The sequence below is a fragment of the Musca autumnalis genome, unplaced genomic scaffold (assembly GCF_047663935.1).
Source record: "Musca autumnalis isolate F117 unplaced genomic scaffold, ASM4766393v1 scaffold_5, whole genome shotgun sequence".
In the NCBI taxonomy this organism is placed as follows: Eukaryota; Metazoa; Arthropoda; class Insecta; order Diptera; family Muscidae; genus Musca; species Musca autumnalis.
The window spans coordinates 54,760,589-54,787,701 of NW_027412088.1; the positions used below are offsets into that span (position 1 = coordinate 54,760,589).

Sequence of the window (27,113 nt, forward strand, 5' to 3'; positions counted from 1 at the left end):
CTATAGAATAGAAGACCTCCGTAGGAGGTTTCTATAGAATAGAAGACCTCCGTAGGAGGTTTCTATAGAATAGAAGACCTCCGTAGGAGGTTTCTATAGAATAGAAGACCTCCGTAGGAGGTTTCTATAGAATAGAAGACCTCCGTAGGAGGTTTCTATAGAATAGAAGACCTCCGTAGGAGGTTTCTATAGAATAGAAGACCTCCGTAGGAGGTTTCTATAGAATAGAAGACCTCCGTAGGAGGTTTCTATAGAATAGAAGACCTCCGTTGGAGGCTTCTACAGAGTAGAAGACCTCCGTAGGAGGTTTCTATAGAATAGAAGACCTCCGTTGGAGGCTTCTACAGAATAGAAGACCTCCGTTGGATGCTTCTATAGAATATAAGACCTCCGTAGGAGGTTACAGGGGACACTCAGGTTACAGATGATACTTTTTTTTTTTTGAAGAAAATAGTTCTCAGGTTACGGATGACAATTTTTCTATAGAAAAAAATCCCCAGGTTACTGAGGACACTGTTTTCCATAGAAAAAAAAGTGTCCTCAGGGAACTGAGGATTTTTTTCTATAGAAAAAAGTGTCTCAGCGACCTGGGGAATTTTCGCTATAGAAAAGTGTCCTCAGTAAAAATTCCTAAATGTCTATAGAAAAAAAACATCGTCAGCACACTGTGAAGAATTTTTACTACAAAAAAACCCTCTGGTCCCTGAGAATTTTTTTCCTCAGGATCTGAGAAATTTTTGGTATTGAAAAGTGTCCTTAGGAACCAGAGGAATTTTTGCTGTAGAAAAAAGTGTCCTCAGGAAATTGAATTTTGGATTTTCGTTCCGTAGAAAAATGTGTCGTCAGCGACCAGAGGAATGTTTTCTACAGAAAAAAGTGTTCTCAGGGACATGACGAATTTTGTTCTATAGAAAAAAGTGTCCTCAGTAAACTGATGAATTTTTTTTACAGAAAAATGTCATCACGGACCTTAGAATTTTTTTCTGTAGAAAAAAAGTGTTCTATGGAACCTTAGGAATTTTCTTGGGAACAATATTTTTTATAAAAAAAAAACATCTGCAGTTTCCTGAGGAGACTTTATTTCTATCTAACGAACATCCTCAGGTCCCCGAGAAAACGTTTTTCTATAGAAAAAACATTCTCACGGACTTGACATTTTTTCAATAGAAAAAAAATGTCAGGTATCTGCGAATACTTTTTTCAATAGAAATAAATTCCTGACGTCCTGAGACTTTTCTATAGAAAAATTCCTCCTCTGAGGAGACTATTTTGTTCAGAAACAAATCTGGAGATTACTGAGGAGACTTTTTTCTATAGAAAAAATCCTCATAAATGTTTTATAGAAGAAAATTCCTAAGCCATATGAGAATTTTTGCTACGGAAAAAACATCAGCAATTTTTTCCTTAGGATCTGAGGATTATCTTCTATAGAAAAAAGTGTCCTCACGTACCTGAGGAATTTTTTCTATAGAAAAAAGTATTTTCAGTAAACTGATGAATTTTTTCTACAGAAAAGTGTGCTCAGGGAGCTGAGGATTTTTTCTGTAGAAAAAAGTGTTCTATGGAAATTTAGGAATTTCCTGCGAACGATATTTTCTATAGAAAAACATCTGCAGTTTCCTGAGGAGATTTTATTTCTATAGAACAAACATCCTCAGGTTTCTGAGGAAACTTTTTCTATAGAGAAGAACATTCTCACGGACTGGAAATTTTTCTCTAGAAAAAATTTCAGGTCTCTGCCAACACTTTTTTCAATAGAAATAAATTCCTGACGTCCTGAGACTTTTTCTATAGAAAAATTCTTATGCCTCTGAGGAGACTATTTTGTTTAGAAACAAATCTGGAGACTTTTTCTATAGAAAAAATCCTCAGGAATGTTTTATAGAAGAAAATTCCAAAGTCATATGAGAATTTTTGCTACAGAAAAAACATCAGCAATTTTATTTCCTCAGGATCTGAGATATTTTTTCTATAGAAAAAAGTTTCCTCAGGGACATGAGAAATAAAAAAGTGTAGTCGGCGTTCTGAGGAATTTTTTTCTACAGAAAAAAGTGACCTCAGTGACCTGAGGAATATTTTTCTATAGAAAAGTGTCCTCAGGGACCTGAGGATTTTTGCTGCAGAAAAAGAGTGTCCACAGCTATCTGAAGAGTCTATAGAAAAAAGTATCCTCAGGATTTTCTTTTATAAAAAATGTCCTCAGTAACCTAAGGTATTTTTTTCTATAGAAAAAGGTGTCTTCAGTGACCTGAGGATTTTTTCTATAGAAAAACATCTTCAGCAACACTCGATGTTAGTGTGTATGTACTTGTATGTATCCTTATTTACCTTCATCAACTTTAGTTTCCTTTTGTCGTTTCATTCTCTTCCTTCTTTTTCTACGATTTAAAATTAGTGGTAACATCGATAGTAGGAAAATGCGATCAATAATGGAAAGAAAAACTTTAGCAGAATAAAATGTCGTACAACTTAACGATATGGATAATTTGATCGAACTAAATTATTTCATACGTTTCGTAAATACTTCAAATCCTTTGAAGTGGGTAATCGGTTTTAAGTAAACAATGTCGAGTAGATATTGAGACTTAACGACAGCGATTGATTTTTTGTAAACTATCGAAAAGAGACAAACTATTTGTTTCGAGTACCTTGTTATAAAAGAAGACATGCTCTTGACCTAAGCAAGCGCAATCGTTGCTTACATGCGAAAAGTGGCATATTCGGAATTAGTAGACGTATACGTAACTCCATTATTCATACGCACTTTAGCTAAATAAGGTGTTCGTCATTCTGCATACCATGTTTTTATAACTTCTCGATCGGGTAAAACCACTTCAGGAACCAACTCATTTAGACTTGTTTTTAACTGTCTTACCCTTATTATCCGAAGCCTTCCTACGTTTCCTTGTCACAAAAACACAAATTGAAGTTATTGCGAATATAAAAAAGGTAACGGCGAGCGCAAAAATTATGGCAGAATCCTCCATGGTTGACTAATAACAAAGGTAAGGTAATACTAAAAAAAATAACAGTCCCCCATTAACACAATTCGTTTGTAAAAAGAAAGTGGGTAATCTTCAAATACGAATACAAAAACAAATGAATCGTCGTTGGCAATTTGTTTTCCACTTGATTGCAAAAACAACAATAAAAAAAAAAACAAAAATGATAACAATCAAAATAAAGTTTATCTTCAAAAGTTGATGCAGCAGGGTTGACAAGTATAAAACAGAAATACCGATGGTTGGCTACAAATTTTTTTCAAAATAACCAGGAGATGTCTGCCTGTAAATCGTCGTTTTGTAAAGCAGAGCAAAGAATATCAAACACAAATTTTCTAAGATCTCCTGCTTTACTGCATTTATTAGACCAAATGTTGATTCTCGACCAAATTTCATTTTTTTTCGATATGCAAATATAAACTCATCATTCTCATTTAATGTCATAAATGATGGTTCCTACTTCTTTTTCGTGACAAATTGTCGTTGTTGTTGAAAATCAAAATCGATGGTGAAAAAAAATAAATACAATTTGGCAACTCTAACGTTAGATGATATAAATATTTACATCATTTGGTGATAACAACAACGCAAAATGTTATTCCATAGCAAACATACGTGAATCCAATGCAGATCTCAATGAGTAAATATTTAGGGTAGATACCGCGAATGTTTTTCGGAATTGCCAGGTGCTAACGTTAGGTGCTAGAAGACACTTTTTTCTATAACAAAACCACTAATCTGAGTGACTTTTCTATAGAAAAAAATTCTTCAGGTCAATGAGAACATTTTTCTATAGAAAAATGCCTCAGGTCCCTCACTTTTTTCTATAGAAAAAAATTCTTTAGGTCCCAAAGGGCACTTTATAAATAATAAACATCTTCAAGGAGATTTTTCCTGAGGTGACCTTTTCTATAAAAAAAGCTGGTCCCTGAGGTGACTTTTTCTATAGAAAAATACTTCTGGCACCTTCTGACTTTTTTCTATAGAAAAAAAATCCTTCCTATAGAAAAAAGTGTCCTCAGGGACCTAAGGAATTTTTTCTACAGAAAAAAGTGTCCTCAGGGACCTGAGGAATTTTTTTCTATAGAAAAAAGTGTCCTCAGGGACCTGAGGAATTTTTTTCTATAGAAAAAAGTGTCCTCAGGGACCTGAGGAATTTTTTTCTATAGAAAAAAGTGTCCTCAGGGACCTGAGGAATTTTTTTCTATAGAAAAAAGTGTCCTCAGGGACCTGAGGAATTTTTTTCTATAGAAAAAAGTGTCCTCAGGGACCTGAGGAATTTTTTTCTATAGAAAAAAGTGTCCTCAGGGACCTGAGGAATTTTTTTCTATAGAAAAAAGTGTCCTCAGGGACCTGAGGAATTTTTTTCTATACAAAAAAGTGTCCTCAGGGACCTGAGAAATTTTTTTTCTATAGATAAGTGTCCTCAGGGACCTGAGGAATTTTTTTCTATAGAAAAAAGTCTCCTCAGGGACCTGAGGAATTTTTTTATAGAGGACACTTTTTTTCTATAAAAAAATTCCTCAGGTGAGGACACTTTTTTCTATAGAAAAAAATTCCGCAGGTCCCAGAGAACACTTCTTTTTATAAAAAAAATCCTCAGATTCCAGAGGAAACTCTTTTATAAATGAGGAGACATTTTTATAGAAAAATACCTCAGGTCCCTGAGGAGACTTTTTATAGTAAAAATATCTCAGGCCTCTGAGGAGATTTTTTTATAGAGAAAAATTCCTAAGGTCCCTCAGGACACTTTTTTTCTATAGAGGACAATTTTGCAAACAAAAAGTGTTCACAGTACACTTTTTTCAACAGAAAAAAAATCCTCAGGTTTATAATGACACTTCTTCTATAGAAAAAAATTCCTCAGCTCCCTGAGGACACTTTTTTCTATAGGAAAAAATTCCTAAGCTCCCTGAGGACACTTTTTTCTATAGAAAAAAATTCCTCAGCTCCCTGAGGACACTTTTTTCTATAGAAAAAAATCGTCAGGACACCGAGGACACGTTTTTCTATAAAAAATGCATCAGGTCCCTGAGGACACTTTTTTCTATAGAAAAAAAGTGTCCTCACTTCTTTCTATCCCAGGTCCCTGAGGACACTTTTTTCTATAGAAAAAAAGTGTCCTCACTTCTTTCTATAGAAAAAAATCCTCAGGTCCTGAGGACATTTTTTATAGAAAAGTTTCTTTAGGATCCTGAGAATTTTTTCTATAGAAAAAAGTGTCCTCAGGATCCTGAGAATTTTTTTCTATAGAAAAAAGTGTCCTCAGTATCCTGAGGAATTTTTCTTTAGAAAAAAGTGTCCTCAGTATCCTGAGGAATTTTTCTTTAGAAAAAAAGTGTCCTCTGGATCCTGAGGAATGTTTTTCTATATAAAAAAGACTCCTCAGGGATCTGAGGACACTTTTTTCTATAGAAAAAATCCTCAGATCCTGAGGAAAAAATTGCTGGTGTTTTTACCGTAGCAACAATTCTCATATGGCTTAGGAATTTTCTTCTATAAAACATTCCTGAGGATTTTTTTCTATAGAAAAAAGTCTCCTCAGTGATCCTAAGGAATTTTTTTTCTATAGAAGAAAGTCTCCTCAGGGACCTAAGGAATTTTTTTCTATAGAAAATAGTCTCCTCAGGGACCTGAGAAATTTTTTCTATAGAAAAAAGTCTCCTCAGGGACCTGATGAATTTTTTATAGAAAAACGTGTCCTCGATGTCCTGACGATTTTTTTATATAGAAAAAAGTATCCTCAGGTACCTGAGGAATTTTTTTCTACAGAGAAAAGTCAGAATAGAAGACCTCAAGGACGTGAGGAATTTTTTTCTATAAAAAGAAATTTCTATAAAAAAAAATCCTCAGGTCACTGAGGACACTTTTTTCTATAGAAAAAAATTCCTCAGGTCCCTGAGGACACTTTTTTCTATAGAAAAAAATTCCTCAGGTCACTGAGGACACTTTTTTCTATAGAAAAAAATTCCTCAGGTCCCTGAGGACACTTTTTTCTATAGAAAAAAATTCCTCAGGTCACTGAGGACACTTTTTTCTACAGAAAAAAATTCATCAGGTCCCTGAGGATACTTTTTTCTACAGAAAAAAATTCCTCAGGTCCCTGAGGACACTTTTTTCTATAGAAAAAAAATTCCTCAGGTCCCTGAGGACACTTTTTCTATAGAAAAAAATTCCTCAGGTCCCTGAGGACACTTTCTATAGAAAAATATGAAATTGATTAGTTGCGGGCGGAGGGTGGGGAATACTATAGTTTCAGTTGTCACCAAACAACTTCATCAGTTCCCTTTTCCGCCGACTCTGTATCGATAAACAGGTCAATAAGCCCATCCAGCAAATTAAACAAAATGAGAAAATTGCTGTATGGCCCTAAAGCTGATTACCCTACAATTTGAGTCGAACTAAAGAATTTCATATCCACCACTGTTTTTATGTCGTCTTTGCTTTGCAAAGAATGCGAACATATGAGTGTTGCTTCAATAAGCGGGGGTAAAACAACGAGAAAGTTGTTGTTTTTGCATTACGCATTGATCAACAAGGCCGTGCTGATGCCTATTATTGTTGTTGGCGTTTTTTATTGTTGGACTGCAGAATTTTACATCTTTGTGTTTATTTCAGCTCTAGTCCATATTTTGTTGTATTCAAGTATTTGAATAACAACAAAATGTTTTACAGTGGATATGAAATTGATTAGTTGCGGGCGGAGGGTGGGGAATACTATAGTTTCAGTTGTCACCAAACAACTTCATCAGTTCCCTTTTCCGCCGACTATGTATCGATAAACAGGTCAATAAGCCCATCCAGCAAATTAAACAAAATGAGAAAATTGCTGTATGGCCCTAAAGCTGATTACCCTACAATTTGAGTCGAACTAAAGAATTTCATATCCACCACTGTTTTTATGTCGTCTTTGCTTTGCAAAGAATGCGAACATATGAGTGTTGCTTCAATAAGCGGGGGTAAAACAACGAGAAAGTTGTTGTTTTTGCATTACGCATTGATCAACAAGGCCGTGCTGATGCCTATTATTGTTGTTGGCGTTTTTTATTGTTGGACTGCAGAATTTTACATCTTTGTGTTTATTTCAGCTCTAGTCCATATTTTGTTGTATTCAAGTATTTGAATAACAACAAAATGTTTTACAGTGGATATGAAATTGATTAGTTGCGGGCGGAGGGTGGGGAATACTATAGTTTCAGTTGTCACCAAACAACTTCATCAGTTCCCTTTTCCGCCGACTCTGTATCGATAAACAGGTCAATAAGCCCATCCAGCAAATTAAACAAAATGAGAAAATTGCTGTATGGCCCTAAAGCTGATTACCCTACAATTTGAGTCGAACTAAAGAATTTCATATCCACCACTGTTTTTATGTCGTCTTTGCTTTGCAAAGAATGCGAACATATGAGTGTTGCTTCAATAAGCGGGGGTAAAACAACGAGAAAGTTGTTGTTTTTGCATTACGCATTGATCAACAAGGCCGTGCTGATGCCTATTATTGTTGTTGGCGTTTTTTATTGTTGGACTGCAGAATTTTACATCTTTGTGTTTATTTCAGCTCTAGTCCATATTTTGTTGTATTCAAGTATTTGAATAACAACAAAATGTTTTACAGTGGATATGAAATTGATTAGTTGCGGGCGGAGGGTGGGGAATACTATAGTTTCAGTTGTCACCAAACAACTTCATCAGTTCCCTTTTCCGCCGACTCTGTATCGATAAACAGGTCAATAAGCCCATCCAGCAAATTAAACAAAATGAGAAAATTGCTGTATGGCCCTAAAGCTGATTACCCTACAATTTGAGTCGAACTAAAGAATTTCATATCCACCACTGTTTTTATGTCGTCTTTGCTTTGCAAAGAATGCGAACATATGAGTGTTGCTTCAATAAGCGGGGGTAAAACAACGAGAAAGTTGTTGTTTTTGCATTACGCATTGATCAACAAGGCCGTGCTGATGCCTATTATTGTTGTTGGCGTTTTTTATTGTTGGACTGCAGAATTTTACATCTTTGTGTTTATTTCAGCTCTAGTCCATATTTTGTTGTATTCAAGTATTTGAATAACAACAAAATGTTTTACAGTGGATATGAAATTGATTAGTTGCGGGCGGAGGGTGGGGAATACTATAGTTTCAGTTGTCACCAAACAACTTCATCAGTTCCCTTTTCCGCCGACTCTGTATCGATAAACAGGTCAATAAGCCCATCCAGCAAATTAAACAAAATGAGAAAATTGCTGTATGGCCCTAAAGCTGATTACCCTACAATTTGAGTCGAACTAAAGAATTTCATATCCACCACTGTTTTTATGTCGTCTTTGCTTTGCAAAGAATGCGAACATATGAGTGTTGCTTCAATAAGCGGGGGTAAAACAACGAGAAAGTTGTTGTTTTTGCATTACGCAACTGAAACTATAGTATTCCCCACCCTCCGCCCGCAACTAATCAATTTCATATCCACTGTAAAACATTTTGTTGTTATTCAAATACTTGAATACAACAAAATATGGACTAGAGCTGAAATAAACACAAAGATGTAAAATTCTGCAGTCCAACAATAAAAAACGCCAACAACAATAATAGGCATCAGCACGGCCTTGTTGATCAATGCGTAATGCAAAAACAACAACTTTCTCGTTGTTTTACCCCCGCTTATTGAAGCAACACTCATATGTTCGCATTCTTTGCAAAGCAAAGACGACATAAAAACAGTGGTGGATATGAAATTCTTTAGTTCGACTCAAATTGTAGGGTAATCAGCTTTAGGGCCATACAGCAATTTTCTCATTTTGTTTAATTTGCTGGATGGGCTTATTGACCTGTTTATCGATACAGAGTCGGCGGAAAAGGGAACTGATGAAGTTGTTTGGTGACAACTGAAACTATAGTATTCCCCACCCTCCGCCCGCAACTAATCAATTTCATATCCACTGTAAAACATTTTGTTGTTATTCAAATACTTGAATACAACAAAATATGGACTAGAGCTGAAATAAACACAAAGATGTAAAATTCTGCAGTCCAACAATAAAAAACGCCAACAACAATAATAGGCATCAGCACGGCCTTGTTGATCAATGCGTAATGCAAAAACAACAACTTTCTCGTTGTTTTACCCCCGCTTATTGAAGCAACACTCATATGTTCGCATTCTTTGCAAAGCAAAGACGACATAAAAACAGTGGTGGATATGAAATTCTTTAGTTCGACTCAAATTGTAGGGTAATCAGCTTTAGGGCCATACAGCAATTTTCTCATTTTGTTTAATTTGCTGGATGGGCTTATTGACCTGTTTATCGATACAGAGTCGGCGGAAAAGGGAACTGATGAAGTTGTTTGGTGACAACTGAAACTATAGTATTCCCCACCCTCCGCCCGCAACTAATCAATTTCATATCCACTGTAAAACATTTTGTTGTTATTCAAATACTTGAATACAACAAAATATGGACTAGAGCTGAAATAAACACAAAGATGTAAAATTCTGCAGTCCAACAATAAAAAACGCCAACAACAATAATAGGCATCAGCACGGCCTTGTTGATCAATGCGTAATGCAAAAACAACAACTTTCTCGTTGTTTTACCCCCGCTTATTGAAGCAACACTCATATGTTCGCATTCTTTGCAAAGCAAAGACGACATAAAAACAGTGGTGGATATGAAATTCTTTAGTTCGACTCAAATTGTAGGGTAATCAGCTTTAGGGCCATACAGCAATTTTCTCATTTTGTTTAATTTGCTGGATGGGCTTATTGACCTGTTTATCGATACAGAGTCGGCGGAAAAGGGAACTGATGAAGTTGTTTGGTGACAACTGAAACTATAGTATTCCCCACCCTCCGCCCGCAACTAATCAATTTCATATCCACTGTAAAACATTTTGTTGTTATTCAAATACTTGAATACAACAAAATATGGACTAGAGCTGAAATAAACACAAAGATGTAAAATTCTGCAGTCCAACAATAAAAAACGCCAACAACAATAATAGGCATCAGCACGGCCTTGTTGATCAATGCGTAATGCAAAAACAACAACTTTCTCGTTGTTTTACCCCCGCTTATTGAAGCAACACTCATATGTTCGCATTCTTTGCAAAGCAAAGACGACATAAAAACAGTGGTGGATATGAAATTCTTTAGTTCGACTCAAATTGTAGGGTAATCAGCTTTAGGGCCATACAGCAATTTTCTCATTTTGTTTAATTTGCTGGATGGGCTTATTGACCTGTTTATCGATACAGAGTCGGCGGAAAAGGGAACTGATGAAGTTGTTTGGTGACAACTGAAACTATAGTATTCCCCACCCTCCGCCCGCAACTAATCAATTTCATATCCACTGTAAAACATTTTGTTGTTATTCAAATACTTGAATACAACAAAATATGGACTAGAGCTGAAATAAACACAAAGATGAAAAAAATTATTCTCTGGGACGTGAGGGCTTTTTCTACAGAAAAAAGTGTTTTCAGGGACCTGAGGTACCAAGGTGACTTTTTCTATAGAAAAACTCTGGCATTTTCTGATTTTTTCTATAGAAAAAAATTCCGCAGGTCCCTGTGGACACTTTTTTCTATAAAAAATGTCCTTCCTACAGAAAAGTGTCACTTTTTTCTATAGAAAAAAAATCCTCAGATCCTGAGGAAAAAATTGCTGGTGTTTTCACCGTAGCAACAATTCTCATATGGCTTAGGAATTTTCTTCTATAAAACATTCCTGGGGATTTTTTCTATAGAAAAGTCTCCTCAGTGATCCTGAGGATTTTTTCTATAGAAGAAAGTCTCCTCAGGGACCTGAGGATTTTTTTCTATAGAAAATAGTCTCCTCAGGGACCTGAGAAATTTTTTCTATAGAAAAATGTCTCCTCAGGGACCTGATAAATTTTTCTATAGAAAAAAGTCTCCTCAGGGACCTGAGAATTTTTTTCTATAGAAAAAAGTCTCGTCAGGGACCTGAGGTATTTTTTTCTATAGAAAAAAGTGTCCTCAAAGACCTGAGGATTTTTTCCCCTATAGAAAAAAGTCTCCTCGGTGTCCTGACGATTTTTTTATATAGAAAATAGTATCCTCAGGTACCCGAGGAATTTTTTTCTACAGAGAAAAGTCAGAATAGAAGACCTCAAGGACGTGAGGAATTTTTTTCTATAAAAAATCTATAAAAAAAATTCCTCGGTATCACTGAGGACACTTTTTTCTATAGAAAAAAAAATCCTCAGGTCACTAAGAACACTTTTTTCTATAGAAAAAAAAAATTCCTCAGGTCCCTGAGGACACTTTTTTCTATAGAAAAAAATTCCTCAGGTCCCTGAGGACACTTTTTTCTATAGGAAAAAATTCCTCAGGGCACTGAGGACACTTTTTTCTGTAGAAAAAAATTCCTCAGGTCCCTGAGGACACTTTTTTTCTATAGAAAAAAAAAAATTCCTTTTTTCTATAGAAAAAAATTCCTCAGGTCCCTGAGGACAATTTTTTCTATAGAAAAAAATTCCTCAGGTCCCTGAGGACACTTTTTTCTATAGAAAAAAATTCCTCAGGTCCCTGATGACACTTTTTTCTATAGAAAAAATTCCTCAGATCCCTGAGGACACTTTTTTCTATAGAAAAACAATTCCTGAGGTCCCTGAGGACAATTTTTCCTAAAAAATGTTCTCAGTACACTTTTTCAACAGAAAAAAAATTCCTCAGGTTTGTGAGGACACTTCATCTATAGAAAAAAATTTCTCAGGTCTTTGAGAACACTTTCTCTACAGAATAAAATTACTCAAGTCCCTGAGGTCACTTTTTTCTATAGAAAAATTCCTCAAGTCCCTGAGGACACTTTTTTCGATTCCTCAGGTCAGGGAGGACATTTGTTCTATAGAAAAAATTCCATAGGTCCCTGAGGACACTTCTTTCTATAGAAAAAAAAATCCTCAGGTCCCTGAGGACACTTTTTTCTATAGAAAAAATTGCTCATGTCCCTGAGGACACTTTTTTCTATAGAAAACAATTCCGCATGTCCCTGAGGACACTTCTTTCTATAGAAAAAATTCCTCTGAGGACATTTTTTCTATAAAGAAATTCCTCAGGTCCCACACGACATTTTTTCTATAAAAAATCCTCAGGTCCCAAATGACATTTGTTCTATAAAAAAATCCTCAGGTCCCAAAGTTCATTTTTCTATAAAAAATCCTCAGGTCCCAGAGGAGACTTGTTATAAAAAAATTCCTCAGGTCCCTAAGGAGATATTTTTATAGAAAAAATAACTCAGGTCCCTGATGAGACTTTTTTATAGAAAAAATTCCTAAGGTACCTGAGGATACTTTTTTTCTATAGAAAAAAATTCCTCAGGTCCCTGAGGACACTTCTTTCTATAGAAAAAAAAATCCTCAGATCCCTGAGGACATTTTTTCTATAAAAAAAAATCCTTAGGTCCCAGAGGACCTAAGGTCCCTGAGGACACTTTTTTCATAAAAAAATTATTCTCTGGGACGTGAGGGCTTTTTCTACAGAAAAAAGTGTTTTCAGGGACCTGAGGTACCAAGGTGACTTTTTCTATAGAAAAACTCTGGCATTTTCTGATTTTTTCTATAGAAAAAAATTCCGCAGGTCCCTGTGGACACTTTTTTCTATAAAAAATGTCCTTCCTACAGAAAAGTGTCACTTTTTTCTATAGAAAAAAAATCCTCAGATCCTGAGGAAAAAATTGCTGGTGTTTTCACCGTAGCAACAATTCTCATATGGCTTAGGAATTTTCTTCTATAAAACATTCCTGGGGATTTTTTCTATAGAAAAGTCTCCTCAGTGATCCTGAGGATTTTTTTCTATAGAAGAAAGTCTCCTCAGGGACCTGAGGATTTTTTTCTATAGAAAATAGTCTCCTCAGGGACCTGAGAAATTTTTTCTATAGAAAAATGTCTCCTCAGGGACCTGATAAATTTTTCTATAGAAAAAAGTCTCCTCAGGGACCTGAGAATTTTTTTCTATAGAAAAAAGTCTCGTCAGGGACCTGAGGAATTTTTTTCTATAGAAAAAAGTGTCCTCAAAGACCTGAGGATTTTTTCCCCTATAGAAAAAAGTCTCCTCGGTGTCCTGACGATTTTTTTATATAGAAAATAGTATCCTCAGGTACCCGAGGAATTTTTTTCTACAGAGAAAAGTCAGAATAGAAGACCTCAAGGACGTGAGGAATTTTTTTCTATAAAAAATCTATAAAAAAAATTCCTCGGTATCACTGAGGACACTTTTTTCTATAGAAAAAAAAATCCTCAGGTCACTAAGAACACTTTTTTCTATAGAAAAAAAAAATTCCTCAGGTCCCTGAGGACACTTTTTTCTATAGAAAAAAATTCCTCAGGTCCCTGAGGACACTTTTTTCTATAGGAAAAAATTCCTCAGGGCACTGAGGACACTTTTTTCTGTAGAAAAAAATTCCTCAGGTCCCTGAGGACACTTTTTTTCTATAGAAAAAAAAAATTCCTTTTTTCTATAGAAAAAAATTCCTCAGGTCCCTGAGGACAATTTTTTCTATAGAAAAAAATTCCTCAGGTCCCTGAGGACACTTTTTTCTATAGAAAAAAATTCCTCAGGTCCCTGATGACACTTTTTTCTATAGAAAAAATTCCTCAGATCCCTGAGGACACTTTTTTCTATAGAAAAACAATTCCTGAGGTCCCTGAGGACAATTTTTCCTAAAAAATGTTCTCAGTACACTTTTTCAACAGAAAAAAAATTCCTCAGGTTTGTGAGGACACTTCATCTATAGAAAAAAATTTCTCAGGTCTTTGAGAACACTTTCTCTACAGAATAAAATTACTCAAGTCCCTGAGGTCACTTTTTTCTATAGAAAAATTCCTCAAGTCCCTGAGGACACTTTTTTCGATTCCTCAGGTCAGGGAGGACATTTGTTCTATAGAAAAAATTCCATAGGTCCCTGAGGACACTTCTTTCTATAGAAAAAAAAATCCTCAGGTCCCTGAGGACACTTTTTTCTATAGAAAAAATTGCTCATGTCCCTGAGGACACTTTTTTCTATAGAAAACAATTCCGCATGTCCCTGAGGACACTTCTTTCTATAGAAAAAATTCCTCTGAGGACATTTTTTCTATAAAGAAATTCCTCAGGTCCCACACGACATTTTTTCTATAAAAAATCCTCAGGTCCCAAATGACATTTGTTCTATAAAAAAATCCTCAGGTCCCAAAGTTCATTTTTCTATAAAAAATCCTCAGGTCCCAGAGGAGACTTGTTATAAAAAAATTCCTCAGGTCCCTAAGGAGATATTTTTATAGAAAAAATAACTCAGGTCCCTGATGAGACTTTTTTATAGAAAAAATTCCTAAGGTACCTGAGGATACTTTTTTTCTATAGAAAAAAATCCTCAGGTCGGGGAGGACACTTTTTCTATAGAATAAAAATACTCAGATCCCGGAAAACACTTTTTTCTATAGAAAAAATTCCTCAGGTCCCTGAGGACACTTTTCTATAGAAAAACAAAAAAACCACATGTCAGTGTGGACACTTTTTCTATAGAAAAACAAAATCCTCAGGTCCCTGAAAACACTTTTTTCTATAGAAAAAATTCCTCAGGTCCCTGAAAACACTTTTTTCTATAAAAAAATCCGCACGTCCCAGAGAATATTTTTTCTATTAAAAAAACCAAGACCCTGAGTATACTTTTTTATTAAAAATTCCTCAGGTCTCTGAGGACACATTACTCTATATAAAAAATTCGACTGCTCCTGAGATGACTTTGTTTTGAACTTTTATCAATAATAATTCTCAAAAATTCTCTACATATGCCTTTCATAAATTTTATAATTCAAGATCTCCTACCTTGTCGTGTAAATTCTGTTTGATTGTGAACATTGCGTCTTTTGACAAAACACGCAATGATTAAAAAACACCAAAACAATACAATAAACCCGCCGATAATACTGCCAATAACAATTGGAACTATGGCACCGTTATGCATTATTTTAAATAAATACGAGCGATAAATAAATAAAATATTAGGGTGGGTTATTATTCAATTCCACTTGTTTTGTGTTACACTGCAAATTTCTCAGTTGATACTGAAATGAAATGAAGAGAACGTATTGGTGGTACTACAAATAAATGTCGATAATGACCAGTCACAATTGTTTATAGCAGCGATCGGCAGCGTGCCCTTACTGAGAGCAAAAGAGCGTAATTTTCATGCATTTTACATTGAAATTTATGCTCTTTTGCTCTCAGCAAGGGCACGCTGCCGATCGCTGGTTTATAGGCTCTCTGAGAGTGCATGAAAAAAAGACCACAAGTAAAGTTAAGGAGCCTATGACTAATAGAGAGATATGTATATGGTATTCCCCCTGTAAACTTTTTGTGTTTTATTTTTAATAAATGATAATAAATGTTTTATAATTGCATTTTGTGAATGCATATCGTAACTACATTTTTGAGAAGTTCGATAGATTCAAGAATATTGAGAGGGCTATGCTGGCCACTCAATTTATGGGTCTATTATCGATAGCACCCGTTAAAATATACATTACGAATGGTAACTGTTCCCTAACGACGGCAACTTCAATTGCCATAATGGGAATTTTTTTGAATTTGAACATCCCGGTTCATTCCTTCGGGTACCTCCCCTCTTCCACAAAATTCAAAATGTTTGGCTAAAATATAATCACGATGACAATCGAAGAGAGAAACTAATTTAGTCCAAACTTTGCACATCGTATTATTTCATCCAGACCTACATAGATAAGGTTAGAAAATGGACCGTATCGATGCACTCTTTCGGAAGTATCAGAACACACTAAATTTCAAAATTTGTCGGAAAAGTCGCGACAACATTTGAATCGGATAATGCGTAGGTCCAAAATATGCATTATTCTGCGGATCTTAGATTAAGTTTGAAGATGAAGCATATCGGTCGTTCGGACACCACTCCCACAAAAGTTCAAAATGTTTCACTTAAATGGTGCGAATGGTAGCTCTCGAAAGGAGTAACAGATTCGTAATAAACTTTGCACATCGTAATAATTGTATTTCTTCATAATATAGATCAGGTCCGATTATGGACTATATATCGATCAACATCCTTCGAGTTCCTCCTACAAAAATTTCAATTTTTTTAGTGACGGCTTTCGCATGGTTTTGAAATTTTTACAGTAGGTAGTCCTCTCTTTGCCACTATTACGACGGTAATTTGTTTTCGGATAATTAGCGAAAAGCTCCAAAAAACTCTGCAATTAAATTGTGAATAGTAGGTTCAGTCACTATCGAACCCTGGAAAGAAGGAAAAATAAGACCTTAGTCACGTTTGGCGACGTTACGCTGACTGATCCGAAGAGGTGCGCAAGTTATTTCAATCGACAGTTTACGAGCACTCCGGATGTGACAGAGAGAAGAGTATTATGTAGGTTTAGATGGATGATGTTGCGCATGTCATCACGAATGCTAAATCATCCAAAACTTTGGGTCCTGTTGGAATCTCCATGGTAATGCCATGGCCATATTGGTCCACTCTTTCGGGTACCTCCCCCACACAAGTTCAAAATTATTCGCTAAAATGACGCTCACCATAACTTTCGAAGCGAGTACTAAATTTGTTCCATACTTTGCACATAGTAATATTTCTACCAGACATAGATCAGATTTGAACATTGACTATATTGGTCCACTCCTTCGGGTACCTCCCACACAAAATTTTGGAAAAGTTCAGTTTAAGACCTGATCTTGAATCGCTTTGATTTCTGCTGTAACAACTTGTATTCGTTGCCCCCCATTACGACGGTACTAGTTTTTTCAGGGGCAAGACCGCACATCCTGAGAAAATGGCCCGCCACCATGTGTAGTGGTTGGAGCGCACGATAACTCTTGGAACGGATCAATCGATTCGGTCCAAAATTTGGCTTTCGTAATATTTTGTCCAAACTAGTTTAAGGTCGAAGATAGGTCATATCTATCTGTCCACACATTCGGGTACGCGACAAATGTTCCCCGACAAATGTTCAAAATTTTTCAAAATTATTCAAAATTTCGGAAAAGTGCAGTTTTTTAGACCTGCTCTCGAATTGCTTAGATTGTTTTGTAACTGGTTGTTTTCGAAGCCCGCATTACGACGGCACAAGTTATTTCAGGAACAAGTCTATACGTCCTGAGAAAATGACCGGAAAGCTAATTCTAATTTCAAATGGAATTCTCGAACAATCGTTCAATCTAGTTCAATTGTCACAGCTCTAAGGCTGAGGTTATATCTCGATGGCAAAGCCGACTGATACTTTTTATACCCTACACCACCCTGTGGTAAGGGTATTATGTGTTAGTGCATTTGTATGTTCCTTCTAGGGATATGCATAGAATCACTTTCTGGGTCGATTTATGCATGTCCGTTCGTCCGTTCGCAACGTACAGGTCGTATTTATTGTTCGATTTGGCTGAAAATTGGGGAAGATCATTTTTTTAGTCTAATGAAGAACGCTATTGCTTTTGGTGAAAATCGGTTCAGATTTGGATATAGCTCCCATATATATTTTCGGCTCATTTGAGGTATTTGATGCACCAAACACGCTGTATCTGTTCAAATTTGGAATGTGTGATGGAATTAGGTCTATGGATAAATGTGCCAAATTATATCGAAATCGGTTCAGATTTGGATATAGCTCCCATATATATTTTCGGCCGATTTTTGGTATTTGCTGCACGAAGCACGTTATATATGCCCGATCTCAATGAAATTTGGAATGTGTGACGGAATTTGGTCAAGAAATAAGTGTGCCAAATTATATAAAAATCGGTTCACATTTGGATATAGCTCCCATATATATTTTCGCCCGATTTAAGGTATTTGATGCACCAAAGACGCTATGTATGTCTAATTTTGATGAAATATGGAATGTGTGACGGTGTTTGGTCTAGAAATATATGTGCCAAATTATATCGTGTTCACATTTGGATTTAGCTCCCATATATATTTTACCTATTCACAGTGGTGTAGGGCCCGCCCGACTTTGATCCTTTCCTTACTGGTTTTTACTTGTATATTTTTGCAATTTAGCTGCCGGAAAAAAGTTGATTTTTTACTTTGAAATCCACTATTTAAAAATGGTTATTTTTAATTCCATATTTAATAACCATACAAAAATATACGATCGACAGACCGATCACATATTCGTTTTCGAGCTAGAGTACACACCGCAGCCGCTATAATAAACATCGTGTTTCATAGACGTCCATTTGACACCAATCTATTTAATAAAAACATTACTGAAATTACATAAAGATGTTCCCTTAAAGATAAAAAATATATTAAAAATTTTCCTCTTTTGAGCTTTACAACTGGTGATAACCTCTTAACGTGTCCTACCTTGCCTTGTAAATTCTATTTGATTGTGAACATTTCGTCGTTTGATACAACAGCTAACGATTAAAAAACACCAAACCAGTAAAATTATGGAGCCAATAATACTGCAAAAAACTATTGAAACAATGGCACCGACATACATTCTCAACAAATAAAAATAAATTTTAATTATGTTACTCCACTAATTTCTCAATTGAAACTACCAGAAATGAAGAGAAACCAAACATTTGGGATCTCTATGTAACTGTCGATGTCAAATGAACGAAGTGTGGTCGGTACTCTCTGTATTAAAATAAAATAGAGAACTAACAAAAATCGATAAGATAAATAAAACCGAATGATAGATGAATCACTAATAAATATTTAGTAAATCTCTTGGAAAATATTTTCTCGTATTTTATTTATGACAAATCAAAAGTTCCATGCTCGACACAAGAACTGGGTAAATGTGGTTTGTTAAGGCCGCCATCAGACCATCTGCTTTTTTACATGTATGACATCAGCTGTTCTGTATATTAGTATACCCAAAGTGACAACATACATATGAAAAAGCAGATGGTCTGATGGCGGCCTAAGAGAGCAATTTAATTTGTCTCATTGTGGCACTCACACACTACCATCGTTCTGTACAATTGTGGGGAGTAATGCGACGTTTGATGGGCAACACAGTAGACAATTAAAAGGAAAACAAAACAAAAAAATATACCACCGCGATAGAATAGATGATCATATCAATGACAAATGTAATTAATGCTTATTTTAAATAATATATTACATGTGATTAATTAATACAATTAAATATTTATTGTTACACTTCTAATTTATCATTAATGACAATAAAATAAATTGAAAGAAAGGAAGGGGAAGGAGAGAGAAACTAGTTGTAGGTGTGTATTAATCTTTACCACCACAAATCAATGCCGATAATGACAATCAAAACACGATAAGATACATTAAGCAAAAAACATTTGGTTAATCCCCGCGGTTATCTATGTTGTTGTTGTAATTATGACATGTAAAATGCAAAATGCGAAATGTATGATATTATTAAGTCTGTCTGGTTACTTTTTCAGCAAGAATTGTCCACCAAGAACTTTCTCAGAGAATAAGGAGTTTTTATTCTCTTTTGCTAGAAAATTATAAAAGTAAACAGACTCCTTCCCAGCAAAAACCAGCAGGCAATCAGCTGACTTGCCAAAACAGAACAATTTGTCGGCCAATGAAGGAACCAATGGAAGCAAAAATGTGTATTTTATTAAAAATAAAAAAAGATAACGACCCAAAAATGGATTTTTAGACATCGCAACTTTGTTCTACATAAAATAATACAATTGGACTTGCTATTTCCGCAATAAAATAGTTTTTTATTTTCACAAACATAAATCAACGAAAAATTAAAAACAGATGATTGATTGTTTTCAAGAAGAAGAAGAGTTGCAAATGTTTGCTAGAAGAAATTTGCCCAGCAAGAATTTGCAAACTGTCAAAATGTCTCTCTCGAATTGCTCTCTTTTGCTGGTTTTTTGTGTTAACAGACGACTTCCAGCAACAATTGGTACAAATTTTAGGGTAACCAGGCAGATCTATTATTAGGCGTCGAGAGAAATACATGTTATTTAATTTTAAAAACATAGAAGCATCATTAGCCACCAAGCAGACATATGTAAATGAAGCATGGGTTATAGTACGTTTACATATAAGCAAAAAGGTATAATATAAAAAAACTTTTAAACATGAATTTAAAACAAAACTTTTTTGTTAAATACCTTTTCACATTGACAATTCATAAGTTTGTATGTATTAGTTGTTGTTCCTCTTCTAAATACATATATTTACCATTTGTAACTCGTGAATAACATGGCGGTAAATCTTTCCGACTCTTTTTAATACAGGAAATCAACAGGGCACACCAGACTATTAAAATACCAATGGCCGCAATGACAAATAAAACAAAAACAATTATTGCAATAATTGGCATGATCGACCGTTAAAAAAAGCAAGAAAAAAACAGGAAAAGAATATGACACTTCGACGTTTACTTCTTCTACGATACTGAATATTGAAATAAATAAAGATACAAATTACTAACCCAACCATAATGTTATTGACCACTGTCAATAATATAATTTAAACAAAAACCACAATTCATTGTTTATAATAGCCAATGCAGATGTAATATAAACGATAAGAATGGTCTTCTATAGATAAAACAAAACTCTAAAGTTCTTCTATGGATAAAAGAACTCCTAAAGGTCGTCAATGCATAGAAGACCTCTTAAAGGTCTTCTGCATATAGAAGAGCTCCTAAAAATACACTATCTAAGTCTGGTAGAAATATTAGGATGTGCATAGTATGCACCAAATCGATTACTCCCTTCAAGAGTTATCATGCGCACATATTTTCCGAACATTCTATGTATAGAAGACCTCCTAAAGGTCTTCTATGCATAGAGGACCACCTAAAGGTCTTCTATCTATAGAAGACCTCCTAAAGGTATTCTATGTTTAGAAGCCTCCTAAAGGTCTCCTATGTATAGAAGACCTCCTAAAGGTATTCTAAGAATAGAAAACCTCCTAAATGTCTTCTATGTATAGAAGACCTCTAAATGACTTCTATGCATAGAAGACCACCTAAAGGTCTTCTATGTATAGAAGACCTCCTAAATGTCTTCTATGTATAGAAGACCTCCAATGGTCGTCTTTGTATATAAGACCTTCTAAAGGTCTTCTATGTATAGAAGACCTCCTTAAGGTCTTCTATGTAAAGGTATTTTATGTACAGAAGACCTCCTAAAGGTCTTCTATGGTAGAAGGCATCTTAAAGCTTTTCTGTGGATAGAAGACCTCTTAAAGATCTATACACAGGACCCCTCCGTACGGTCTTCTATGTATTGGAAACCTCTTCTATGGGTTTTAAATCTTCCTCTTACAATGTTTCAGTGGGTACAAAATATCCAGACCGTTTTTCGAAGCAAGAATTATATTAAAGAAATTTTGAAATTGATTCATTCCTCCTACCTTGTCCTTGAAAATTGGTTTGTACATGAATATTTCGTCGTTTAATAAAGCAATAGATTATTAGTATAAACGAACTTAGAGTAATTATGCAGCCAATAACCATAATAACTATAGCTCCGGCGGGTGGTGACATTGTAGACAAGATTTAAAACAATAAATTTCAATATCTCAATGGAATTATACTTTAATATAATAACTTTAAACGCTACCGTAATACTGTTACGCTTTCAGAGACGAAGGCAACAACAAGCGGTGTGAACATTGCAATCTCTTCAATAAACATATCATTGGCGATAATGGCCCCCTGTGCAAGTGATAAGATTATTAAAATATGGACATAAATTGCCATAAGTGTGAGTAATATTAGGTATTCTCAATTCCTGGAAATTAATTTAAAATCTCAAATTTAGCTTGTTCTAGTTTTACAGTTTTACTCTATTAGCAATGCCAAAGCCTACATAAATTTACGGATTTTTTTTTAGGTATCCTTCTTCCCCTTTTGTATACTTTACTAATAATGTTGAAACTCACCCGGTGGTGTAAATTGTGATTGGTTATGAATATTTTTGCGTTTAATACAACAATAAATTAAACACGCACAAATGCAAATAAAAGTACCACCTCCCCCAACGGATGCAATCACAATGAATGTAACCAAACCACTGTTCATTGTAATTTATTTTCTTTAGAGAGTCGCTGCTGACACTCTCTTCGATCAATGGACAAATGTTAGAATGAAAAATATCCAAAGCAATTGTTGATGATATTGAAAAAAAAAAAACGTCAGATAAGATTATTCATTTGGAGGAGTGCACCCGACGCATCATTTGTACGGTTGTTTGGTGTAAGGGTACTCTTATCGAGTAAAAAATAGAGATTCAACCTATTGATAGTCGTACTATCGTTTTGATCACTGTCCGAAAGCTTTGTTTATATCGGATTCAGAAGCAATTATGTTTTAAATAATTCGCGACATGTAACCAAAATGGTCTTTGTTTTACGACGGCAATCAAAACTATAGTCGGACTATCGATAGTTTGTCAGCTCTAGTAAAAATTAGCAAAACTTTACGACTCTAGCACGTAATGGAACAGAACTATTAGGTTAATAAATTATTATTTTTTGTTTGTTTATTTCTCTTTCGACAACACACAGTTGCTTGTGTATTTTTAAAGCATACTTTTAGGCTGTTTATAATGCAAGAGGGTTATTTTCATTTAACAATTGATGCAATTTGCTGCTTTTGAATACTTTTAGGACTTCTAGAGTTATTATTTTATTTTCTGGGTGTTGTTACCAAAAAAACAATATACTGATGTGTCACAATGGCATAGTGGGTGGAGAAAATGTGTTAAATCTAATTATCATATCACTCTTCCCGTAATTTTTTTATCCCAAAACTAGAAATGAAAACTTATTATAAAAGTAAAGTCATGGTAGAACAAATATTGTTGTATGTACTCTAGGTTATATGCCCAGCATTAGCCCGCTTTTGTAAGGTCATAACCGTCGGGTCTTGGGGGGCTTTAATGCTCATCATGAGCTGTGACATTCGGTCCTCAGAAACGACCAGATGGGTATAGTGCTGGCTGAGCAGATTAATAGCTCGAATATTAATAGCACGGTCAATGAGGACGCCCCTACAGAACTAGCGGAGAGTGTCACAGTTCGCCATACATAACCATCGTGTCACCTGGTCTGACCAATGACGTCACCTGACTACCCATTGTTGTTGTTGTAACAGTGTTTTCATTATGTTTATATGTTCGTTCCTCTGTTCAATCTGGCTCTGGATCTATCTCCAGTTCCAGAAAAATGGCTGATTCGATGGGATGTAGCCACAGATCCACTGGAGTTAGATGGGTAGGTTTGGCGGGGCAGTTAAAAAGGTGTTGTGTGTCGCGCGGGCCCATGCCGCATACTGGACATATGTCTTGCACGGCGCGATCGATTTCCGCCCAATACGAATTTAGGCGACTGCAATATCCCGAGCGTAGTTGAGACAAGACTATTCTGGTTTGTCGTGACAGCTGACGCTCCTCAGCTGCGATAGATGGAGGATGTACTCCGGGTACTTTATTCACACTATAATTGCTTAAGGCCTTGGCAACTGCGTCCGTGTGAATGCTATTCAATCCTGCTTGATATGCTTGTTGCTCTAGGGGTTCTCTCCTGTATCGTTGGACCTCTCCCTCTAGATCATGGATATCCTTCCTGATCTCCCTGAATGGGCCGGGCCTACCAACAATATGGTGATTGGGATGGCTGACACGATAACATCCAAGCAGGTACTGCAACGAAAGCATCTCATTGTGTTGCTTTACAGGAAGAATTTTTGCCTCCTCCTGTAGATGGTCCACTGAAGATTTGAGGAGGCACCCTGTCGCTGTTCTCAGGGCGGCATTCTGGCAAGTTTGAATCTTTTTCCAGTTCGTATCACACAATCTCGGGGACCAGACTGGAGCCGCAAAGCTTACCACAGACCGACCTATCGCGTTATACGTGGCCAACAAGGTTTCTTTATCTGCACCCCAAGTGCTGCCGGCAAGGGACCTGAGGACCTTGTTCCTACTTTTCAACTTGTCGCAGATAGCAGTGGCGTGAGCACACGACGTGAATGTAGTGTCGAATGTGACCCCTAAAATTTTAGGGCAGTTTGTGGTCGGAATTCTGCTACCGTCGACCACGACATTCAACTCACGTCCAAACTGCGCTGTCCATGTGGTGAACAGAGTGGCTGTAGATTTTGTGGCGGAAATCTGCATATTCCTCGAATGGAAAAAGGTGGTAAGATCGGTTAAAAAGTTGTTCAGTCTCTCACAGATGTCATCAGGATAGGTACCCGACGCCAGGATCGTGCAATCATCCGCGTACGTCACGATCTCAATGCCGTCTGGAGGGGGTGGAATACAGGAGAGGTAGAGGTTAAACAGTTCCGGAGATATCACCCCACCTTGGGGAACTCCCTGTTTCACTCTACGGGGTTTGGACTTCTTATTTCTGAATTCCACGTACGACTGACGTCCACACATATAGTTGACTATCCAACGTTTCAAGCTTGGCCGGAGGGTTGTCTCCTCAATGTCCTCAAACAGCGTGGAGTGCCTGACTGTATCAAAGGCTTTTGATAAGTCAAGCGCCACCATCACTGTTCTATCGCACGACCGTCTCTGGTTGAGTCCTTTACAGATATATGTGGTAATGGCGTGCAGCGCTGTTGTCGTGCTGTGCTGCTTACGGAATCCATGCTGATGATCGGCAACTTGATAGCTATTTCTGATACTGGGGAGGAGCAAGGCCTCAAGTGTCTTTGCTACGGGCGACAAAAGCGAAATCGGTCTGTACAATTCACTTTTGCTGGCATCCTTGCCTGGCTTCCGTAGTGGGACCACCCTGCCCATTTTCCAGACTTCGGGAACAACGAGGGTGGCTAGCGACAAGTTGAAGACTTTGGTGAGATACTCGACTCCCGGCTTATCCAGCTGCTTCAACATTACCATGGCCATTCCATCAGGGTCCAACGCTTTGGATGATTTAGCGTTCCTGATGGCATTGGCAACATCATCCATTGTAAATTGTGGTGGTTCATCCTCGGCAGGAAGAGATCTGATGCGACGTAATACTCTTCTCTTCGCCCTGTCACTCTCGGGATGCTCGACAAACTGTCGATTGAAATTACTTGCGCACCTCTTCGGGTCAGTCAACGTAACGTCGCCAAACGTGACTGAGGTCCTATCTTCCCTTCTTCCAGGGTTCGAGAGGGACTTAACCGTTGCCCACAATTCACCTCTACCGGATCCAATGTAGCAGCTCTTCAGATGATTTAACCATTTGTTCCGCTTATGCTCGCCGACCAGCCTGTTAATTTCCAGTGTCAGCTCCCTGACTCTGGGGTCATTGGGGTAGATACGACGAAGCTCATCACGCTCATTTGCTAATCCCGTCGCCTCTGCTGGGAATTTTGGTCTTACTTCGAGTATTCGACCAGCAGGGATATGGCGAGCGGCTGCAGCTCAGTGTGTACATGTTTGTATTTGTTCCTGACTACCCGTCGTTTCTCTTGGATCACACCATCTCCCCATAATAGTCTCCATCACCAGACTGCATGATTTCATCACCTCTGAACGCCGCTCTTTTATCAATCATGGGAAAGCTAATTGACCGACTTACAGAGAGTTCACTAAGCACCGCATCAGAGATCTGCCCAAACCTTTTGATGTTCGGGTAGCAGAAAGGACGTTCATATATCAGCTGCTCGAATACCCGAAGTGAGAAAAAACTTCCAAGCAGAAGCGACGGGATATGCGAATGGTGGTGAGGAGTTTCATCGCGCTAACTCAGTAACTCCAGAGTCTGGGAGCTAACACTGGAAGTTAACAAGTTGGTCGGAGAGCACAAGCGGAACAAGTGGTTAAATTATCTGAAGTGTTGCAACACTGAAACAGGAATAAATGAATTGAGGACAACGGATAAGTCTCTCTCGAACCCTGGAAAGAGGGGTGATAGGGAGTTACGCTGACTGATCCGCATGTTATTTCAATCGGCAGTTTATCGCGCACCCCGGGAGTGACAGTGCGAAGAGAAGAGTACTACGTCGCAATAGATCTCTTCCTGCCGAGGATGAACCCACACAATTTACAATGGACTATGTTGCGAATGTCATCAGGAACGCTAAATCATCCAAAGCGTTGGGTCCTGATGGAATCTTAATGGTAATGCTGAAAAAACTGGATATGCAGGGAGTGAAGAATCTTACTAAATTCCAAACCTGTCGCTAGCCACTCACATCGTTCCCGAAGTTTTGGAAATGGGCAGGATGGTCCCGCTAATGAAGACAGGCAAGAATGCCATGGAAGGTGAATCGTACAGACCGATTTCGCTATTGTCGTCATATCAAAGACCCTTGAGGGTTTAATTCTCCCAAGCATTAGAAATAGCTACCCAGTTGCCGATCATCAGCGTTGGTTCCGTAAGGAACACAACACAAAAACAGCGCTGTACGCCATCTCCTCAACCAGCACCAACGGTGCAATAGAACAATGATGGGGGCACTTGACTTATTATAGGCCTTTGATATTGTCAAGCACTCTACGTTGTTTAAGGAAATTTAACAAAGTACCCTCCGGCCAAGTTTGAAACGTTTGTTAATCAATTATATGTGTGGACGCCAGTTATACCTGGAATTCAGGAACAAGAATTTAGGTACCTTCCCTGATGTAATTTGTGTAAAGCTCAACTGTTATTTGACTGATCTTACCAAAATTTTCTACGCGAGGAATAGGCAAATATCTGCTACTAAATCTGTGGCCACTCTGTTCACATGGACGTCAGTGGTAAGCACCGAGTTGAATGTCATGGTCAATGGTAGCAGAATTCCGACCACATACTACCCCAAAATCCTAGAGGTAACATTTGACAGCATGTTCGTGTCGTTCGCGCATGCCACAGCTATCTGCAATAAGCTGAGATGTAGGAACAAGGTCCTAAAATCCCTAACCGGCAGCACTTTGGGGTCAGATAACGAAACCTTGTTGTTACAACGCGATAGGTCGGTCTGCGGCATGCTATGTGGCCCCATTGTGGTCCGCGAATATAAGTGCAACGCGATGGAACAGTATTCAGAATGCTGCCTTGAGGACAGCAACAGGGTGCCTCCACATGTCTTCAGTGGACCATGTACATGAGGAGACAAATATTCTTCTAGTACAGCAAGAAAATGACATGCTTTCGTTGCAGTACTTGTTCGGGAGCCACCCTAAC

General features: G+C 37.0%; 1 protein-coding gene across 9 annotated transcripts in view; it reads right to left on the reverse strand.

Annotated features, from left to right (window-relative positions):
* Positions 1-27,113, reverse strand: part of LOC141405107 (uncharacterized) — a 78,408-nt gene that overhangs the window by 12,021 nt on the left and 39,274 nt on the right. Inside the window, exon 1 of one of the 9 annotated variants that reach the window (XM_073989106.1) lies at positions 21,885-22,044. The exons of 3 other annotated variants lie outside the window; for them this stretch is intronic. In XM_073989106.1, the coding sequence (XP_073845207.1) occupies positions 21,885-22,023 (139 nt within the window). In that variant the 5' untranslated portion in view covers positions 22,024-22,044. Of the gene's footprint in view, positions 1-2,328; positions 2,378-2,875; positions 3,019-14,818; positions 14,973-18,338; positions 18,497-20,171; positions 20,329-21,884; positions 22,045-27,113 lie in introns of those variants that run through there. 5 more of the 9 variants (XM_073989104.1, XM_073989107.1, XM_073989105.1 and 2 more) reach the window with 5 other exon arrangements.